Raw genomic sequence first — 15,802 nt, 5'->3', positions numbered from 1 at the left:
CTAATAGGTGCTTACTGGTTAGTTGTAATTCAGAGTCCTTTCAGGTTCTGGATCTGCTTCAACAAGAATATTCTTGTCCTTGCTCCTGCTCATATGACAAAGAAGAAGGCACAGAAAAATAATAATAATAGAGATCCTTTTTTTTTTTTGAATGAGGGAGAGATGTTAGTAGATGAATAAATAAAAAAAATAGAAGGAGATGAGAGAGAAGAGAATTTTCGAAAATAATTTTTGAAAAAGAGTTAGTGATTTTTGAAAATAGTTTTTGAAAAATGTTAGTAATTTTCGAAAATTAAGATTTAAAAATTAAAATAATTAATAAATTAAAAAGAAATTTTGAAAAAGGGGGAAGATATTTTCGAAAAATGAGAGAGAGAGTTAGTTAGGTAGTTTTGAAAAAGATAAGAAACAAACAAAAAGTTAGTTAGTTAGTTGAAACAAATTTTGAAAAGATAAGAAGTTAGGAAGTTAGAAAAGATATTTTGAAAAGATATTTTTGAAAAAGATAAGATAAGAAGATATTTTTGAAAAGATATGATTGAAATTAGTTTTGAAAAAGATTTGATTTTTAAAATCACAATTAATGACTTGATTCATAAGAAATCACAAGATATGATTTTAGAACTTAAAGTTTGAATCTTTCTTAACAAGCAAGTAACAAACTTCAAATTTTTGAATCAAAACATTAATTGATTATGTTATTTTCGAAAATTATGATATAAAATAAGAAAAAGAATTTTTGAAAAATATTTTTGGAATTTTCGAAAATAACTAAGAATTTTGAAAAAGATTTGATTTTTGAAAAAGATTTTGAAAAAGATAAGATTTTCAAATTGAAAATTTGATTTGACTCATTGGCAACAACTTGATTTTAAAAATTTTTGAAAAAGTCAATCCAAATTTTCGAATTTGATGAGAGAAAAAGGGAAAGATATTTTTTTTATTTTTGAAATTTTTATGAAAAACATGAAAAATATGCAATGTATGAAATTTTTAGATCAAAACAATGAATGTATGCAAGAATGTTATGAATGTCAAGATGAACACCAAGAACACCGTGACTGTCATGATGAACATCAAGAACATATTTTTGAAAAATTTTATATGCAAAGAAAACATGCAAGACACCAAACTTAGAAATCTTTCATGTTTAGACTCTAATAAACGAAAGATGCACATGTAAAACAAGAAAAGACACAAAACAAGAAAACATCAAGATCAAACAAGAAGACTGACCAAGAACAACTTGAAGATCATGAAGAACACTATGAATGCATGATATTTTCGAAAAAATGCAAGATGCATATGCAATTGACACCAAACTTATGATATGACTCAAGACTCAAACAAGAGCACAAAAATATTTTTTATTTTTATGATTTTCTAAATTTTTGGATTTTTATTTTATATTTTTCGAAAATTTATATGAAAAAGAAAAAATAAGGATTCTAAAATTTTCAACATGAATTCCAGGAATCTTATGCTCTAAAGCTCCAATCAAAGGGTCAGGCATGGCTTAATAGCCAGCCAAGCTTTAGTATGTAACTCAGACATGACACGCCTGACATTCCTTACATTCAACAGCCAATTGGCTAAGAAAGATAAAGAAGCTCTTCTCTTGAGTATAAGGATTGAGACATGGCTTTACAACCAGCCAGGCTTCAACATGCTTCATGAAACACTAGAATTCATTCTTAAAAATTCTGAAGCCATAGAATAATTTATTTTTGAAAACATTTTTTTTTTCGAAAACAAAGGAGAAAATTTTGAAAGATTTTTGAAAAATTTTTGAAAATAAAACAAAAAGAAAATTACCTAATCTGAGAAACAAGATGAACCGTCAGTTGTCCAAACTCGAACAATCCCCGGCAACGGCGCCAAAAACTTGGTGCACGAAATAATTGTGATGTCCAGGCTCGAACAATCCCTGGTAATGGCTCCAAAGCTTGGTGCTTTGATCTTAATTCATAATTTGTCACAACTTCGATACAACTAACCAGCAAGTGCATTGGGTCGTCCAAGTAATACCTTACGTGAGTAAGGGTCGAATCCCACGGAGATTGTTGGTATGAAGCAAGCTATGGTCACCTTGTAAATCTCAGTCAGGCAGATATAAAGTGATAATGGTGTTTTCGAATATTATATAATAAAATAGGGATAGAGATACTTATGTAAATCATTGGTAGGAATTTCAGATAAGCGAATGGAGATGCTTTTCGTTCCTCTGAACCTCTGCTTTCCTACTATCTTCATCCAATCAGTCTTACTCCTTTCCTTGGCTGGCTGTATGCAAGGGCATCACCGTTGTCAGTGGCTACATCCCCTCCTCTCAGTGAATCATATGCTCACGCACCCTGTCACGGCACGGCTATTCATCTGTCGGTTCCCGATCATGCTGGAATAGGATTCACCCTCCTTTTGCGTCTGTCACTAACGCCCAGCACTCGCGAGTTTGAAGCTCGTCACAGTCATTCAATCATTGAATCCTACTCAGAATACCACAGACAAGGTTTAGACCTTCCGGATTCTCTTGAATGCCGCCATCATTCTAGCTTACGCCACGAAGATTCTGGTTAGGAGATCTAAGAGATACTCATTCTAGCTTATTTCATGTAGAACAGAAGTGTTTGTCAGGCACGCGTTCATAAGGGAGAAGGATGATGAGCGTCACACATAATCATCACCTTCATCACGTTCTTGGGTGCGAATGGATATCTTAGAAGCGAAATAAGAAGAATTGAATAGAAAACAGAAGTACTTTGCATTAATCTTTGAGGAACAGCAGAGCTCCACACCTTAATCTATGGAGTGTAGAAACTCTACCGTTTGAAAATACATAAGTGAAGGTCCAGGCATGGCCGAGATGGCCAGCCCCTCTGATCTAAGAACCAGGCGTCCAAAGATGCCTAATACAATAGTAAGATGTCCTATTTATAATAAACTAGCTACTAGGGTTTACATGAGTAAGTATTTGATGCATAAATCCACTTTCGAGGCCCACTTGGTGTGTGTTTGGGCTGAGCTTAAGTGTTGCACGTGCAGAGGCCATTTGTGGAGTTGAACGCCAGTTTTTGTGCCAGTTTGGGCGTTCAACTCTGGTTTTGGATCCTTTTCTGGCGCTGGACGCCAGATTTGGGTAGAAAGCTGGCGTTGAACGCCAGTTTACGTCGTCAATTCTTGGCCAAAGTATGAACTATTATATATTTCTGGAAAGCCCTAGATGTCTACTTTCCAACGCAATTGGAAGCGCGCCATTTCGAGTTCTGTAGCTCCAGAAAATCCACTTTGAGTGCAGGGAGGTCAGAATCCAACAGCATCAGCAGTCCTTCTTCAACCTCTGAATCTGATTTTTGCTCAAGTCCCTCAATTTCAGCCAGAAAATACCTGAAATTACAGAAAAATACACAAACTCATAGTAAAGTCCAGAAATGTGAATTTAACATAAAAACTAATGAAAACATCCCTAAAAGTAACTAGATCCTACTAAAAACATACTAAAAACAATGTCAAAAAGCGTATAAATTATCCGCTCATCAATGGCCTTATACAACCACATCCAATCGGGGACCTAGAGAGAGTGCAGGTTTAATTGGAATATTCGTTCGTTGTCGGCAGGAACAAAAACTTCGTAATTAACCTCCTCGTCAATTCCTCCACAAAGATAATTGGCCCGTCGGAACTCAGTGAGTTCCTCCAAGGACATTTGATTAGGGGTTTCCTTCACATCTGAAGTCACCCAAGCATATCGGTCATAGGGCGCCGGTCTCACGACCCTTATGACGGGACGCTGGGCCATACCTACAGTGGGGGTACCACGCAATATCAGTCTAAGAGGCCGGTATGCCGATACTAATACCAGGAAACTATAATTCACCTATTCAACAACTATAATAAAGCAAGGTATGAATCTACAGCCAAGAGCAAGGCCAGAAAAGCAAAATCCTAGAATGGTAACCCCCTACAGTATCTACCTAATGCTAAAACGCCAGCAAACATGCAATTCATATCAACAGTGGAACGCACATGCAAAATCAGGAAAAAGAAAATAAACAACACCACATCAATACTAGGGAAAAGAATATGAAGCTTACCAGGATAGTGAAGTATAGGAACAAAATAGAAGAAAATACAATAAGAGAATGAAAGAACAAGATATAGAAACATAGAATTCAAAGGTAGAGGTAGATGAAAGCAAAGATTAAAACCTAGATTTAAGAAATTCTAACCTAATCCTTATCGTAATTCTAATCCTAGAGAGAAGAGAGAGCTTCTCTCTCTAGAAACTAACTAAAACTAGATCTAAAGTGTAATATGTGACTAATGGTGTGAAGTGATGTCTTCCCCTTCAATCCTTGGTTCCTTTTATCTTTTCCCGCCAAAAACTCAGCTCCAAATGGGGCCAGAAACCCCCCAAAATTGCCAGGCATGAGTTTGACTAAAAGAGTCACGTGCGGCCTTCGGCGCGTACGCGCATAGCGCGCGTACGCGTCCATGGAGCATTTCGCGATCCACGCGTAGACGCATAGTGTGCGCGCGCATCCATGGACGTTTTCCCAAATCTTTGGCTTTTCATGATTTCTCCACTTTGTATGCTTTCTTTTCACTCCTTTGATCCTCTCCTAGCCCTTTTCAATCTGAAATAACTAACAAACACATCAAGGCATCTAGTGAAATCGAAGGAGGATAAAAATCATCAAATTAAAGGTCTAAAAGGCATGTTTCCACATCTAAGCACAAATAAGGAGACAATCACAAAATCATGCTATTTCATTGAATAAATGTGAGGAAAGGTTATCAAAATGCTCTAAATTTAACACAAGATAAACCCTAAAAACAGGGTTTATCACAGTGCAATAAAACTAAAGTAAAGCCAAATGAAAACTGAAAAAGAAACCAACTCTGAGAAGCGCGAAGGGCTGGGGCAAAATGGTCTTTTTCCGTAGGGTTTTGAATTACCCATTAAGAGCATTAAATGCTCGGCGCGAAGAATGAGGCGACAAAATATGCTCCCCAGTAGCGAACAGGCCTACAAGCACAGAAGGCGTGTCCTCACCACGAACGACCGACTAGGCGACGACACACGAAGGAGAAAGCAGAACGCGCCACCAACGGCGCTCACAGCCATAGCTGGCGCGTTGGGGTCACTGTTACAGTCCAGCCCAGCTGGCACGTTGGCCGACCTGGCCCGAGGACAACCCGACCTACTCGGTCAGGTCAACGCGCATGACCCGTCCGATCTGCAACCTGGACACGCACCTCGCTACCAGCTGCATGACAGTTGTGGGGAAGGAAACTTCCAGGAAGGTGGCCTCCCCTGTGGGGCCCGCCTACTGACAGGGTATATAAGGGCAGGGTCCTACCCCTCCCCCAAGGTATGTCATCATACCCCCTACTTTTATACCACCTGCACAGTTTTTGACTTGAGCGTCGGAGTGTCCTTGCAGGTGGCACCCCGTTCTCCTCTCGAAGAGTTCGAAAAGTCGGCAGCTTCCACATCTCACACTCCAGACCCAGATCGAGGCCGGAGCCCACCTTCAGATCCAGAAGTCATCTCCGAACCGTCTGGGACCCGACCAACCGAACACTTTTATTCTTTATTTATGTTGAAATTATGAACAAAGTAAAGTTAAATAAGTGTATTTCTTTTTCTTCACTTGCAAATAAACTTTTAGAAAAACTAAAAAAATGAATATTTTAAAGATTTTAGATAATTTGTAAAAATTCAAAATTCTTTTTAAAAAATTATAAAAAATTAATTTTTTGTTAGTTAATATTAGTTATTTTTTAATTCTAAAAATCTTTATTTTAGAGAATTTAAAAATTAAAATTTATAATTTAAAATAAATAAAATTAAAAAAATTGGCTAATATTGACGGGAAAAATTAGTTTTAATATTACTCGTTTTCTAAATATAGTGAATAAATCGTATCATTACAAAATTTGCCATTCCCTTAAATAACGTTTGTAAAGTGTCAACAAACGCAGAGCGGCGTAGAGTCACGCGGCAGGTAAGCGCGTGAAAGAGAGTGAGTTTCATTGGCGAATAGGCGAAGGAAATGAAGCTTTTCTCGTCTACTACTCCTTCCTTTCTTCTCTCAACTCTCTCTCTCTCTCTCTCTCTCTCTCTCTCAAATCCCCGTCTATTTCTCTCTCTCTCTGTTCGCAAGATTTTAGGTACGTTTCCGATTCCCAATTTTCTCTCTACCTGTTCGATTTTCTTCCCTGTAAGTGCTTTTCTTTCACTGTTAATTGCTTTTCAAGAAGCTTCTTCAGTTCTTCTTATAGTTATTGTTCACTTTCACTGGGTTCTGGCACTCGAGTTTGGGTTCAATTTGTGCTATTTTGTTGGTCTTTAATCTCTTCCGTCGCGTTTCTCGTTGCTTAATTGAATATTCCAATGCGTGTTGTTCCCTAATTGGAGCTCCGCCGAGCTGCAATTAGGGTTCTTGTATTGTCGCCGTCATTTGTTTGCCAATTCCAATTCATTTGGAATGAGCTTGTCGTAATTGTTGACTGGTTATTAACGAATCCAGGAGTCTTTGTTGTTGGAACATTCTAAAAATCTAAATGCAACCACTTGAATTGCAAGCTGGACTTTTATAATTTGTTTCGGATTTTACTTTCTTTTGTTTGCTTTTGTCGTTTGGGCAATGAATTTTAGGGAATTTGAAAGAAAGCTTGTTTGTTTTACTTCTTGAGTGATTCTATGGTAAAGTGGGATTTGCGGGTTTCTGTTGCACCATGTTTACTTGTTTTTGTTTGTGTCTGCATTATTCATAAGCCACTGCAGGGGTTTTGGAATGTGTATCTGCAACAATCTCTGTGAATTGAGCAGAAAGGACTTTATTGATTGTATTTGTATCTTAGATTCTTTAGTTGTTGTTGGTTGTATATGTCAATCATTCTTTGTAATTTTTTGTGCCTATATGTATATATTGACATGGAAATTTGAGTAATTTTGGTGAAGAATGGTTTTTTACTCATGTTGCTGTTGTATTGCTTAGTCTCTTGAAGAATTCAAGGTGTCAATAGCAAAGAAGGAGAACTAATTTCTTTGGATGGGTAATAAACTTGGGAGGAGGAGGCAAGTGGTAGACGAAAAATTCACAAGGCCACAAGGGCTGTATAATCATAAAGATGTTGATCATAAAAAGCTGAGGAAGCTTATACTCGAATCGAAGCTTGCTCCTTGCTATCCTGGAGATGAAGAAACTGCGTTGGATCGGGAAGAATGCCCAATTTGCTTTCTGGTATGCTTTCTAACATACTTTACACTTTATTGGTTTCTTTGTGTATTATTTAACGTATATAATGAACAAATTAATCAATTCATCATTCACAATTAAACTATTATTATGGCATTCGGATCACGTATATTGGGTTTAATTTATTTTTATTGACCTTTGAACCAAACGACCGAGGATGTAGCATGTCAGTTTTAGATATATATCACAAATTACTTGATCCAAAGATAAGGGAAAAAAATATATGAGCTGTTTGTATTGAAGTCTTGAAAATTTAATCTTTGATTATGTCTCTTTCCGATTATCCAATTTGATGTTTCCCTCTTTTTCTTCTTAATTTAGTATTATCCAAGTCTAAACAGATCAAGATGTTGCACAAAAAGTATTTGTACAGGTATTATTTGGTTATTTATTTGTCTCTGGTTGTATGTTCTGTGATTACATTTGTATGTAACCTGATTACTTTCCTTCTAGCAGAGTGTTTTTTGCAGATGAAAGTTCCGAATTCAACTCGGCCTACCCAGTATCCTTCACTACTAGTTTTTCCATTTAACAATATGAATACATAACTCATTATTGTCTATACGACAGCTTCCTCCTCTTGTTGCTTTAGTATTAGAACTATTGCTTGCCTTAACAACACAAGATGTCCCTTTTGCAAAACAGCAAATTATGCTGTGGAGTATCGTGGCGTTAAATCAAAGGAAGAAAAGGGGTTGGAGCAGATTGTAAGTTATATCTACCATGAATATTGTCTAAGAATGCCTTTTTTGGAAACTTTCACATTGAATCAAGTTATACGGCCTCATTATTTTTCAGGAAGAGCAACGCGTAATAGAAGCCAAAATTAGGATGCGACAGCAAGAACTTCAGGATGAAGAGGAAAGATTGCATAAAAGACTAGAAACAGGATCTGCCAATGTGAATGTGGCAGTTGCAGATGTTGAATACAGCACAAATGCAGGTAGCTATTTGAGGCAGTTCTTCATTTTGTCTGTATGTCTCTATTTGACTGATCATGCTAATAGAAATTATTCTTGTTCTCTCTTTCCAAATTGTGTAGCAGCTGCATCTTCAGTTTCTGTTGTTGAACATGAGGAAATTGTTTCATCTCAAGACTCCTGTGCCACCTCTATGTTTAGACCACCGCCTCCAACTGTGAGGACCAATAGGTAAACCAATTTCCCAAATTTGCATGATATGTTCTATGTTTCTATGTCCCATATTTTCTCACATATGGTATTAAATACCTAAAAGTCAATGAGGGAATGAAAATCAGTTGACATGTCTGATTTCTTGAAAATGGTTTGAGGATTCTTCTTGGTGTTAGATTTTCCTATGAGCAGTATATCCGTTGCATCATCAAGTATTGAGTCCAATATTAAAAATAAAAAAAACAGGAAAAACACGTTATCCTTCCCGAACTAGTCCGAATAGGTGATTGAGCCTACCATGTCTATGATGGGTTGGATTCATAAACCATTAAGGTTATCTTGTGACCTATTCTCAACCCACTATGATCGCAACATTACCAAGTGCTATTATATAGATTGCATTTGTCTGTGTCTAAGCTTTGGATTCAAATCATAAATTAATGAAACACTTGGTGTAGGTTCGGTGTATAAAATTAGTATTGTAATAACCATTATTGGCCTCACTTGTGTCAAAAAGTATCAACCACTAAGTGTTATTATGTATTGATTGGGTTGATATTTTTACTATCCATAAAATTTTCTGATAATGGTTGTGTTTTTATTTGGATTGGGAATGAAACAAACATTTCTAATATGATACAAGTAAAATCTACTTGTTTTTATAGTTTGGTCTAACAGTATAAATACATAATAAAATATTTAGTATTATGCATTGTTGCAAATGGTAGATAATAAGTAGAATTGATGATTCGAGTAGAATTTACCACTGTTTATTTGTATCAGTCATATATTACTATCTGCTATTCATATAATGGTTTCTGCATTGGTATTAGACAATCCTAGCCTGCATGGCCACATCCTTCCTTATTTTTTTGTAATAAAAATTTCTCCTAATTGAGTATGTGTGGTATCACAGAATGGTATAAATGATAATTGGAACTTTTTTTCTCCTTATCCGTTGTAATCATAGACTGACCTAACTATTTTCTTTATCACCCTATGCAATGTATGTAGTATTTGATTTATGTGATCTGTTGTATTCTGCCATGTCCATATCTAACTACTTATGAGGTTTGTATCCTCACGTTCTAATTTTGCATTGAATACCTACCTGTATGATGTATAATAGGCAGAGCCCCATCTCTATATATTTGGTCATTTTCGCTGATGCCTTGTTGTCAACAAGTATTAAATACTTGTATCTTGTTCACATGGGTCCTTTTTTATGTTTTAAAATTACTTTGCGGACTCACCTAATTTTCTTTTCGCCGAATGCTTTAAACTGCAGAGATGATGAATTTGATGTTGATCTTGAAGACATAATGGTCATGGAAGCAATCTGGCTTTCTATTCAGGTGAAATTTTTGTTTGAATATGCTTTCCTTCAATTTTGAGTGAGTGTATTAAAATTCAAGATAACTGCTTCCCTGTTATAAAAATGGATGTTAACAACTTGTTTAATAAATCTTCTAACCGCACAGTTTATTTTCTGGTGTCATGTCGTCAATCAATTTTGAAAATTTCCACTTGCCTGTTATTTTGCTTATGGACAATGATGAAAATAAGTAAGGAAGTTCTTCCAAAGGAGTGCAATATCCTGTGTTTTGCATCATATTCTTTATGTTATGCTTAAAGTGATTTTAGTGTGAAAGAAAGATGTGAATATTCAGAATTGATCTTTGTCTCTAGCTTGCATGTATTCATTTAAATGTTAATCCTTAAATTACTGCAGAAAGGATTCCTTCATATTTATTTATTTATTTTTATTATTTAATCCCACGCCATTTATTGGTTATCATCCTTCACTTTTCACATAAAAAACTTATGGCAAGGTTGTCAAGATCAAGATCCTCTTTAGGATCAGGTAGGAGGATAGACACAATGTGAGATGGTGAATTTACATCACAGCATGGTAATCTCACAAACCCACGCATGCATGGAATTAGTGTTATTTTTATATTATAACGATGAAGAGAAAGAATATCAAGGAGTGGCAAGTATTTGGAATCATTCTCTAAAAGAAAATGAAAATAAAAAGGAAAAACAGATTCACTGTTACATCCCTTGGTGAGGTAAGAGTATCAGGTGAGGGAGGAATAGAAGCTTCTAATTCTAATCCTTAGTGAAGATTCCACCTCTGCCCTCTCATTACAATAGAAGGAATAATAGAGAGGATAAAAAGGGAAAGAATGAAATGGGTAATATGGTTTTAACTTGTAACTAACTTGCCACATAGCTCAGGTAGTGAGGGAAGCGTGAGAGCTGCGAGTATTTGAGTAATAGATTGTAGTGGTAGAGGGCAGATTCTGGAGTAGAGTGAGAATAGGCTAGGAGAGAGGCTGGCTCTCTAATATCAGCCCCTATCTTTCTTTTTCTACTGTTCTACTGCTTCATACAGTACTTCTGCATTTTTCTGAGTTCAATAAGAGTACAAGGGTGGGATTACCTTAATCCACTCTGATTCTGTTGAGCTGTGTGTGCCCGTAGATTTCATTGACTTAAAATATGTACGTTACACTACAGGAGAAAGGCAAGCAGAGAAATCTATCTTTCCCCGATGTTACTTCTGGACAATACGTAGCTGATCCTCACTATGCTTTACCTGTCATGGATCTACAGACTGGATCATCCTCATCCCCGTCTGGTGGTCTTGCTTGTGCCATTGCAGCTCTTGCTGAGCGTCAACAAGTAACTGGAGATTCATCTACAATCTCCACCAGTGAAAACACATCATTTAACACACAAGGTTCCAGAAGGTATTATAACAGGATTGGTAGAGATATGGTTAGTTATACACCTACAGACAACCTCAATGAGGTGCCGACAAATGATACTGTCATGACTAGGGGTCATGGTGAATGGGACATAGTTCATGGACAGGAGGTGGCTCAAACGTCAACTAGCTATGCCAGCTCTGCTGCAGCTGAAGATGGTGATGAGATATCGTTGCCACAATCTGGGGACATTGATGGAGGCCTTCAAAGTACTACAAACCCCATCGTTCCCGAGAGTTTTGAGGAGCAGATGATGCTAGCTATGGCTGTCTCTTTAGCTGAAGCTCAAGCAATGTCAAGTGGACATGGTGCTTCATGGCAGTAGTTTTTGGTTGAGGTACTGTTCAATCTTTGTTGAAAGTCATGATGCTTGTTGTGGCTATTTGGCTGGCTGAGTCTTGCGTTGGGAGTTTAAGCAGATCACACACGTGTGCAATGTGTTCGATCAGGTAGTGATTCTCTCTTCTCATGCGAATCTATGTATATAGATGTCAAAGGAAAACTATTAATTCCAGTTGATCAAAGCTTGTTGCTTTATGCCATTTTTTAGAAAAAAAAAATGTGTTTGATGCCCTGTGCCTCCCTCCTTATTGGTTTTCTGTATATAGTTTTATAAAGTTTCAATAGTTTTTTTGAAAGATGTCTTTTCATTCTTATAGTAACATGCCACATTTTAGACATACAATGAGCAAGAAAAGAAAATCAAATTTCTACGGCATATCTTAGTAGTCGTTTGGCCCTAACCAAGGTAGTAGTGGATCTGAAACTATGATAATGATATGTTCATTAGCCAAAATAAACCTCCCCAATCCCTCCTCTGAGAAAATAACAAAATAAAATAAAAACGAAAATCTCATTTTCTCAGTGACAGATCTAAATTCTCTTCAAAATTAGCACCAAAGTAGTATACGACAAGTGTTAGAGCGCTTTTGTAAAGCAATTTTCTCTTTGGACTATGAAATTGTCCATATTCAAGTTGATGACTGTAGTAGAATTTGACAGATCTTGTTACTATCCCGTTATTTGAATGGAACATTCCTCGTGCAGGGTATTTTGAACGTGTAAACTTGATTATTGAGATGAATTTAGTTTGGTATAAACTTCTAATTAAATTTGATTTACATTCCTTGATTTGGAATGCACTTGTAAGAATGTTGAAACTTTTTTTTTTCTCTGGAGCGGGTTGTTTTGGAGGAGGGAGGGAAGAAAAAGGGGAGGGATAGAAAAGAGAAAATATATATTTGGTATGATTTACTTTAGTACTTTTGAAGAGAAGCGCGAGTTAGTTGAGCAGTTAGAAAATTAGTTGGTTAGAGTTAGTTTAGCAGTTAGAAAATTAATTAGTTAGAATGCATTCTCTCAATCACAAGAATTGCTTCTCATTCTGACTCTAACCTACTCGGTTCTTCCAACCTCTGTTGCCTCCAATTTAGTTCATTTTGCTGCATCCATAGTGTAACTTGGCTAGTTTCACTAAAATAGAACTGCATTTGGTGATTTGGATTTCAATTCTACTTAATTAATTAGTTCTAAATCAAGGAACTGATTTCAATTCTTTGACCTAGTTTAATTCCATCTGGGCGCATCCATTTAGTGTTATATTCCTGGATTTTTTTCTTAAATAAATAAAATAAATATTTTATTTCCTGAAATAAAAAATCTGTAGTATTTTTTATCAAAATGCGTTCTATATCTTGTTCTATATCTTATTTTGTTTACAGTGTAAACGAATTGATACTGCATATATTTTGTTTACACTGTAAACGAAATAAGGCATAAAACGAAAAACGTGTATATTTTGTTTACAGTGTAAATGAAATACGTGTAATATTAATTTGTTTATACGGTAAACAAGATACATGAATAATTATGACGTGTACAGCGTAAACGAGGTATTTAACAATAAATTTTCAGCAGCTATAAAAGGATGTGCAATCTTTTATATTTTTTACAAACATTTCACTACTTCTTTACCTCTTTTTTTTTTTTTTTAAATAAACCAAAATGTCAAGTAGTAGTGTGGATATTTGGTTGTAAGTGTGTATCCCAATTGTCATATGAGAAACAGTGATAATGAGGTGATATTTGAGTGTGATAATCTCATGCTGTTACGTATCTTGCGAGTAAGTTTTTTGTTCGAGCTAAATAGTCTGATATTCAGTAGCGTCAGTGATAGCGGGAGAAAAGATATTGGAAGGGTGAGGTATTGAATGCTAGCACTGATGGGAAACAAAGTTTTTCAGTTTTGTCTATTTTGGCTCCATGGCGACGAGCATGTGTGCCTGATGTTGACACCCATGAGAGAATTATGGTGGAACAAGTGATGGAGTTTTCTACGGAGGTTGGTGATGTCGACAGTGGTGGATCTAGACAGTCGGACTTTGTGAAGGATAACTCGCCTCTAGCACCACCATTGATACACGTGGCTAGCCCAGTGGAAGACATGGACGTTGACGGTGAGGACTCAGACGAGTAGTATGTTGCGGATAGCAATGAAAGTGGTTCTTCTAAAGATGATGACGAGGAGGAGTTTGTACCGGAAACCCCGGTTGAGCCATCACGTTGGTATCTTTTGCCTGTCCTGTATCCAATTCTGGCCTTGTCATCCGTCCCCAATCGCTATCATACATTGGATCTGGACGCGATGCAAGAGAGAATTTATTTTTTAACACGGGTGAAGACGATTACAACTTAGACGATGGTGTGGAGTTTCGGGTTGACCACATATGCAAAAGCAGAGATGCAGTGCTGCAGACAGTCAAGAATTATAGCCTTCCCAGAAGTGCTGAGTACCGAGTTTCGGAATCGAATCGATTGAAATACCACGTGCATTGCCGACAATATGAATTAGGTTGCCCTTGGAGTTTTCGTGTTGCTCTTCGACAGAATCTCGGATATACAATAAATTCAAGTTCAATTGTGTTCTGTATTCTCAATTATCATTGTTATGCTTGTTGTACATGTCAATCACGGTTGTTCTATTCTGTTAGGGAGGTGCATAGGGTAGGAGGAGCGCATACGTGTTTAGCCCTTACCATGTCTTAGGACCACCGTAAGTTGGACAACAGTCTCATCTGCCGTGTCATCCTGCCATTGGTACAATCCAGCTCATCCGTCAGCATCTTTGTCCTACAAAGTGCAGTTAGGTAAAACTATCACTTCAAACCCTCGTACAGATAGGTCTGGATGGTGAAGCAAAAGGTAATTGCGCAGATATACGGTGATTGGGAGGAGTCATTACCTTAAAGTATCTAGGTTGCTGTAAGCACTCCAGAGTTGTTGTCCCGGAACGATATGTGAGATCAGTGCTGTACCGTACTATGATAGACACCTAATGGCGCGTGATTACAGCATGTTTGATAAGGTATTTTGGATTTTTCCTGCCTGTGTGGAGGCTTTGGTGCATTACAAGCTGTTCGTCTTCGTCAATGGCACGCACCTATATGGCAAATATGGTGGTATTTTGCTTATTGCAGTGGCACAAGATGGTAACAGCAATATCCTTTCTGTGGCCTTTGCAATTGTCGAGTCCGAGACGACCGAGTCATGGTCTTTCTTCCTTATTAATCTGAGGTGACACGTCACCCTATAGAAAGGCCTGTTGATTATTTCTCATAGATCTCAAGCGATCATGGCTGCACTGAGAGCAGGCGATAGTGGTTGGCATCTTCTTAAAGTGATTCACGCTTACTAAGTCCGGCACATGGCGGCGAACTTCATGTGTCGTTTCAAGTTTGCCGAGGAAAAGTGGTATCTTATAAATGTTGCTTACAGTCCAAGCAAGATTGGGTACGAGTGGTACATGGATGCATTGAGCGCTTTGTCGTGGGAGGGCTAGAAGATTCAACAAAGAGATCGGGCTCTAACACTGCGATAGCGAACGCCGGTTTAGGCACATGACGACAAACTTCTCTAAGTGCATGAATGTTGTGCTCAGAGGTATACGCTATCTACCAATTTCAGCCATCGTGCGATGCATCAATGATAGGCTATAGCAGTTGTTCGTTAGGAAGGGACGAGAGGCACATGCACAACTAACCTTGTCCCTGGTGGAGGTGAAGGAGGGGGTGGTGGTGGTGGGGAAGGCGGTGAGTCACCCTGGTCATCTGGGATATCACTGTGCTCCTCCTGTTGGTGATACTTCGTCTCCTTGTTGGACTGTACATCCAAGCGCTCCCTACAAGGCATAACCCTATCCCTCCGGCTCCTCCACGCTCCCAAACACCCTTGTCTCTCCAGGTAGGCTGTCGGGTGTCTAGTCGAACCTCTTTGACCAGCCTACGATGGTCAGAGACGTCCCTGGAAAGGTCTAGGACATCCTGAGATTGGCTGGCAGTAGGCTGCATGTCTCCTGGAAAGTCCAATAGTCTGGGGTCATCAAGCACATTCTGCCCCACAAGTGTCTAACACGGCAGTGCAGTGGATACCAATCCCAATACTCCTGCATCAGCCAATAGTCTAAGCATGGCTAAATGGATATCTGGTATCCCTCTTGAAACTGAGCCCTCCACCGGTCGTACCACTCTCGATGCTTAGTAGGCCACCAGATGTCCTCGCCCCGTCTTGTGGTCGTCAGAAACTTGTCGACGTTGACCGAGTCCCCTGGCACTGGCTACTCGCCATTGAACTA

At 37.8% G+C, this 15,802-nt stretch overlaps 1 protein-coding gene across 2 annotated transcripts; it reads left to right on the top strand.

Moving 5' to 3' along the window:
- The first annotated feature begins 6,037 nt into the window (after positions 1 to 6,037).
- LOC107613566 (E3 ubiquitin-protein ligase DA2L) lies at positions 6,038 to 11,890 on the top strand. Of its 2 annotated transcripts, none has more exons than XM_016315636.3 (9): positions 6,038 to 6,174; positions 7,005 to 7,250; positions 7,587 to 7,638; positions 7,722 to 7,767; positions 7,891 to 7,972; positions 8,064 to 8,208; positions 8,311 to 8,416; positions 9,687 to 9,753; positions 10,922 to 11,890. In XM_016315636.3, exons 2-9 carry the CDS (start codon positions 7,059 to 7,061, stop codon positions 11,495 to 11,497), a joined length of 1,266 nt encoding a protein of 421 aa, XP_016171122.1. In that variant the 5' UTR covers positions 6,038 to 6,174; positions 7,005 to 7,058; the 3' UTR covers positions 11,498 to 11,890. The 2 variants fall into 2 exon arrangements, with proteins under 2 accessions (XP_016171122.1, XP_016171120.1); XM_016315634.3 differs by having other exon boundaries at positions 8,308 to 8,416.
- Positions 11,891 to 15,802: the final 3,912 nt, after the last annotated feature.

This window comes from Arachis ipaensis, chromosome B8 (assembly GCF_059453495.1).
Source record: "Arachis ipaensis isolate K30076 ecotype BB chromosome B8, ASM5945349v1, whole genome shotgun sequence".
Taxonomy (NCBI): Eukaryota; Viridiplantae; Streptophyta; class Magnoliopsida; order Fabales; family Fabaceae; genus Arachis; species Arachis ipaensis.
The sequence above is the reverse complement of the archived record's forward strand: the minus strand, read 5'-3'. Positions and strand labels throughout refer to the sequence as shown.

Bases quoted from the DNA above. Each gene is read 5' to 3' on its own strand.
- LOC107613566 (XM_016315634.3), top strand. From the start codon at position 7,059: ATGGGTAATAAACTTGGGAGGAGGAGGCAAGTGGTAGACGAAAAATTC. The intron at 7,973-8,063 runs GTAAGTTATATC...ATTATTTTTCAG, and splicing joins AAAAGGGGTTGGAGCAGATT to GAAGAGCAACGCGTAATAGA. The intron at 9,754-10,921 runs GTGAAATTTTTG...GTTACACTACAG, and splicing joins CAATCTGGCTTTCTATTCAG to GAGAAAGGCAAGCAGAGAAA.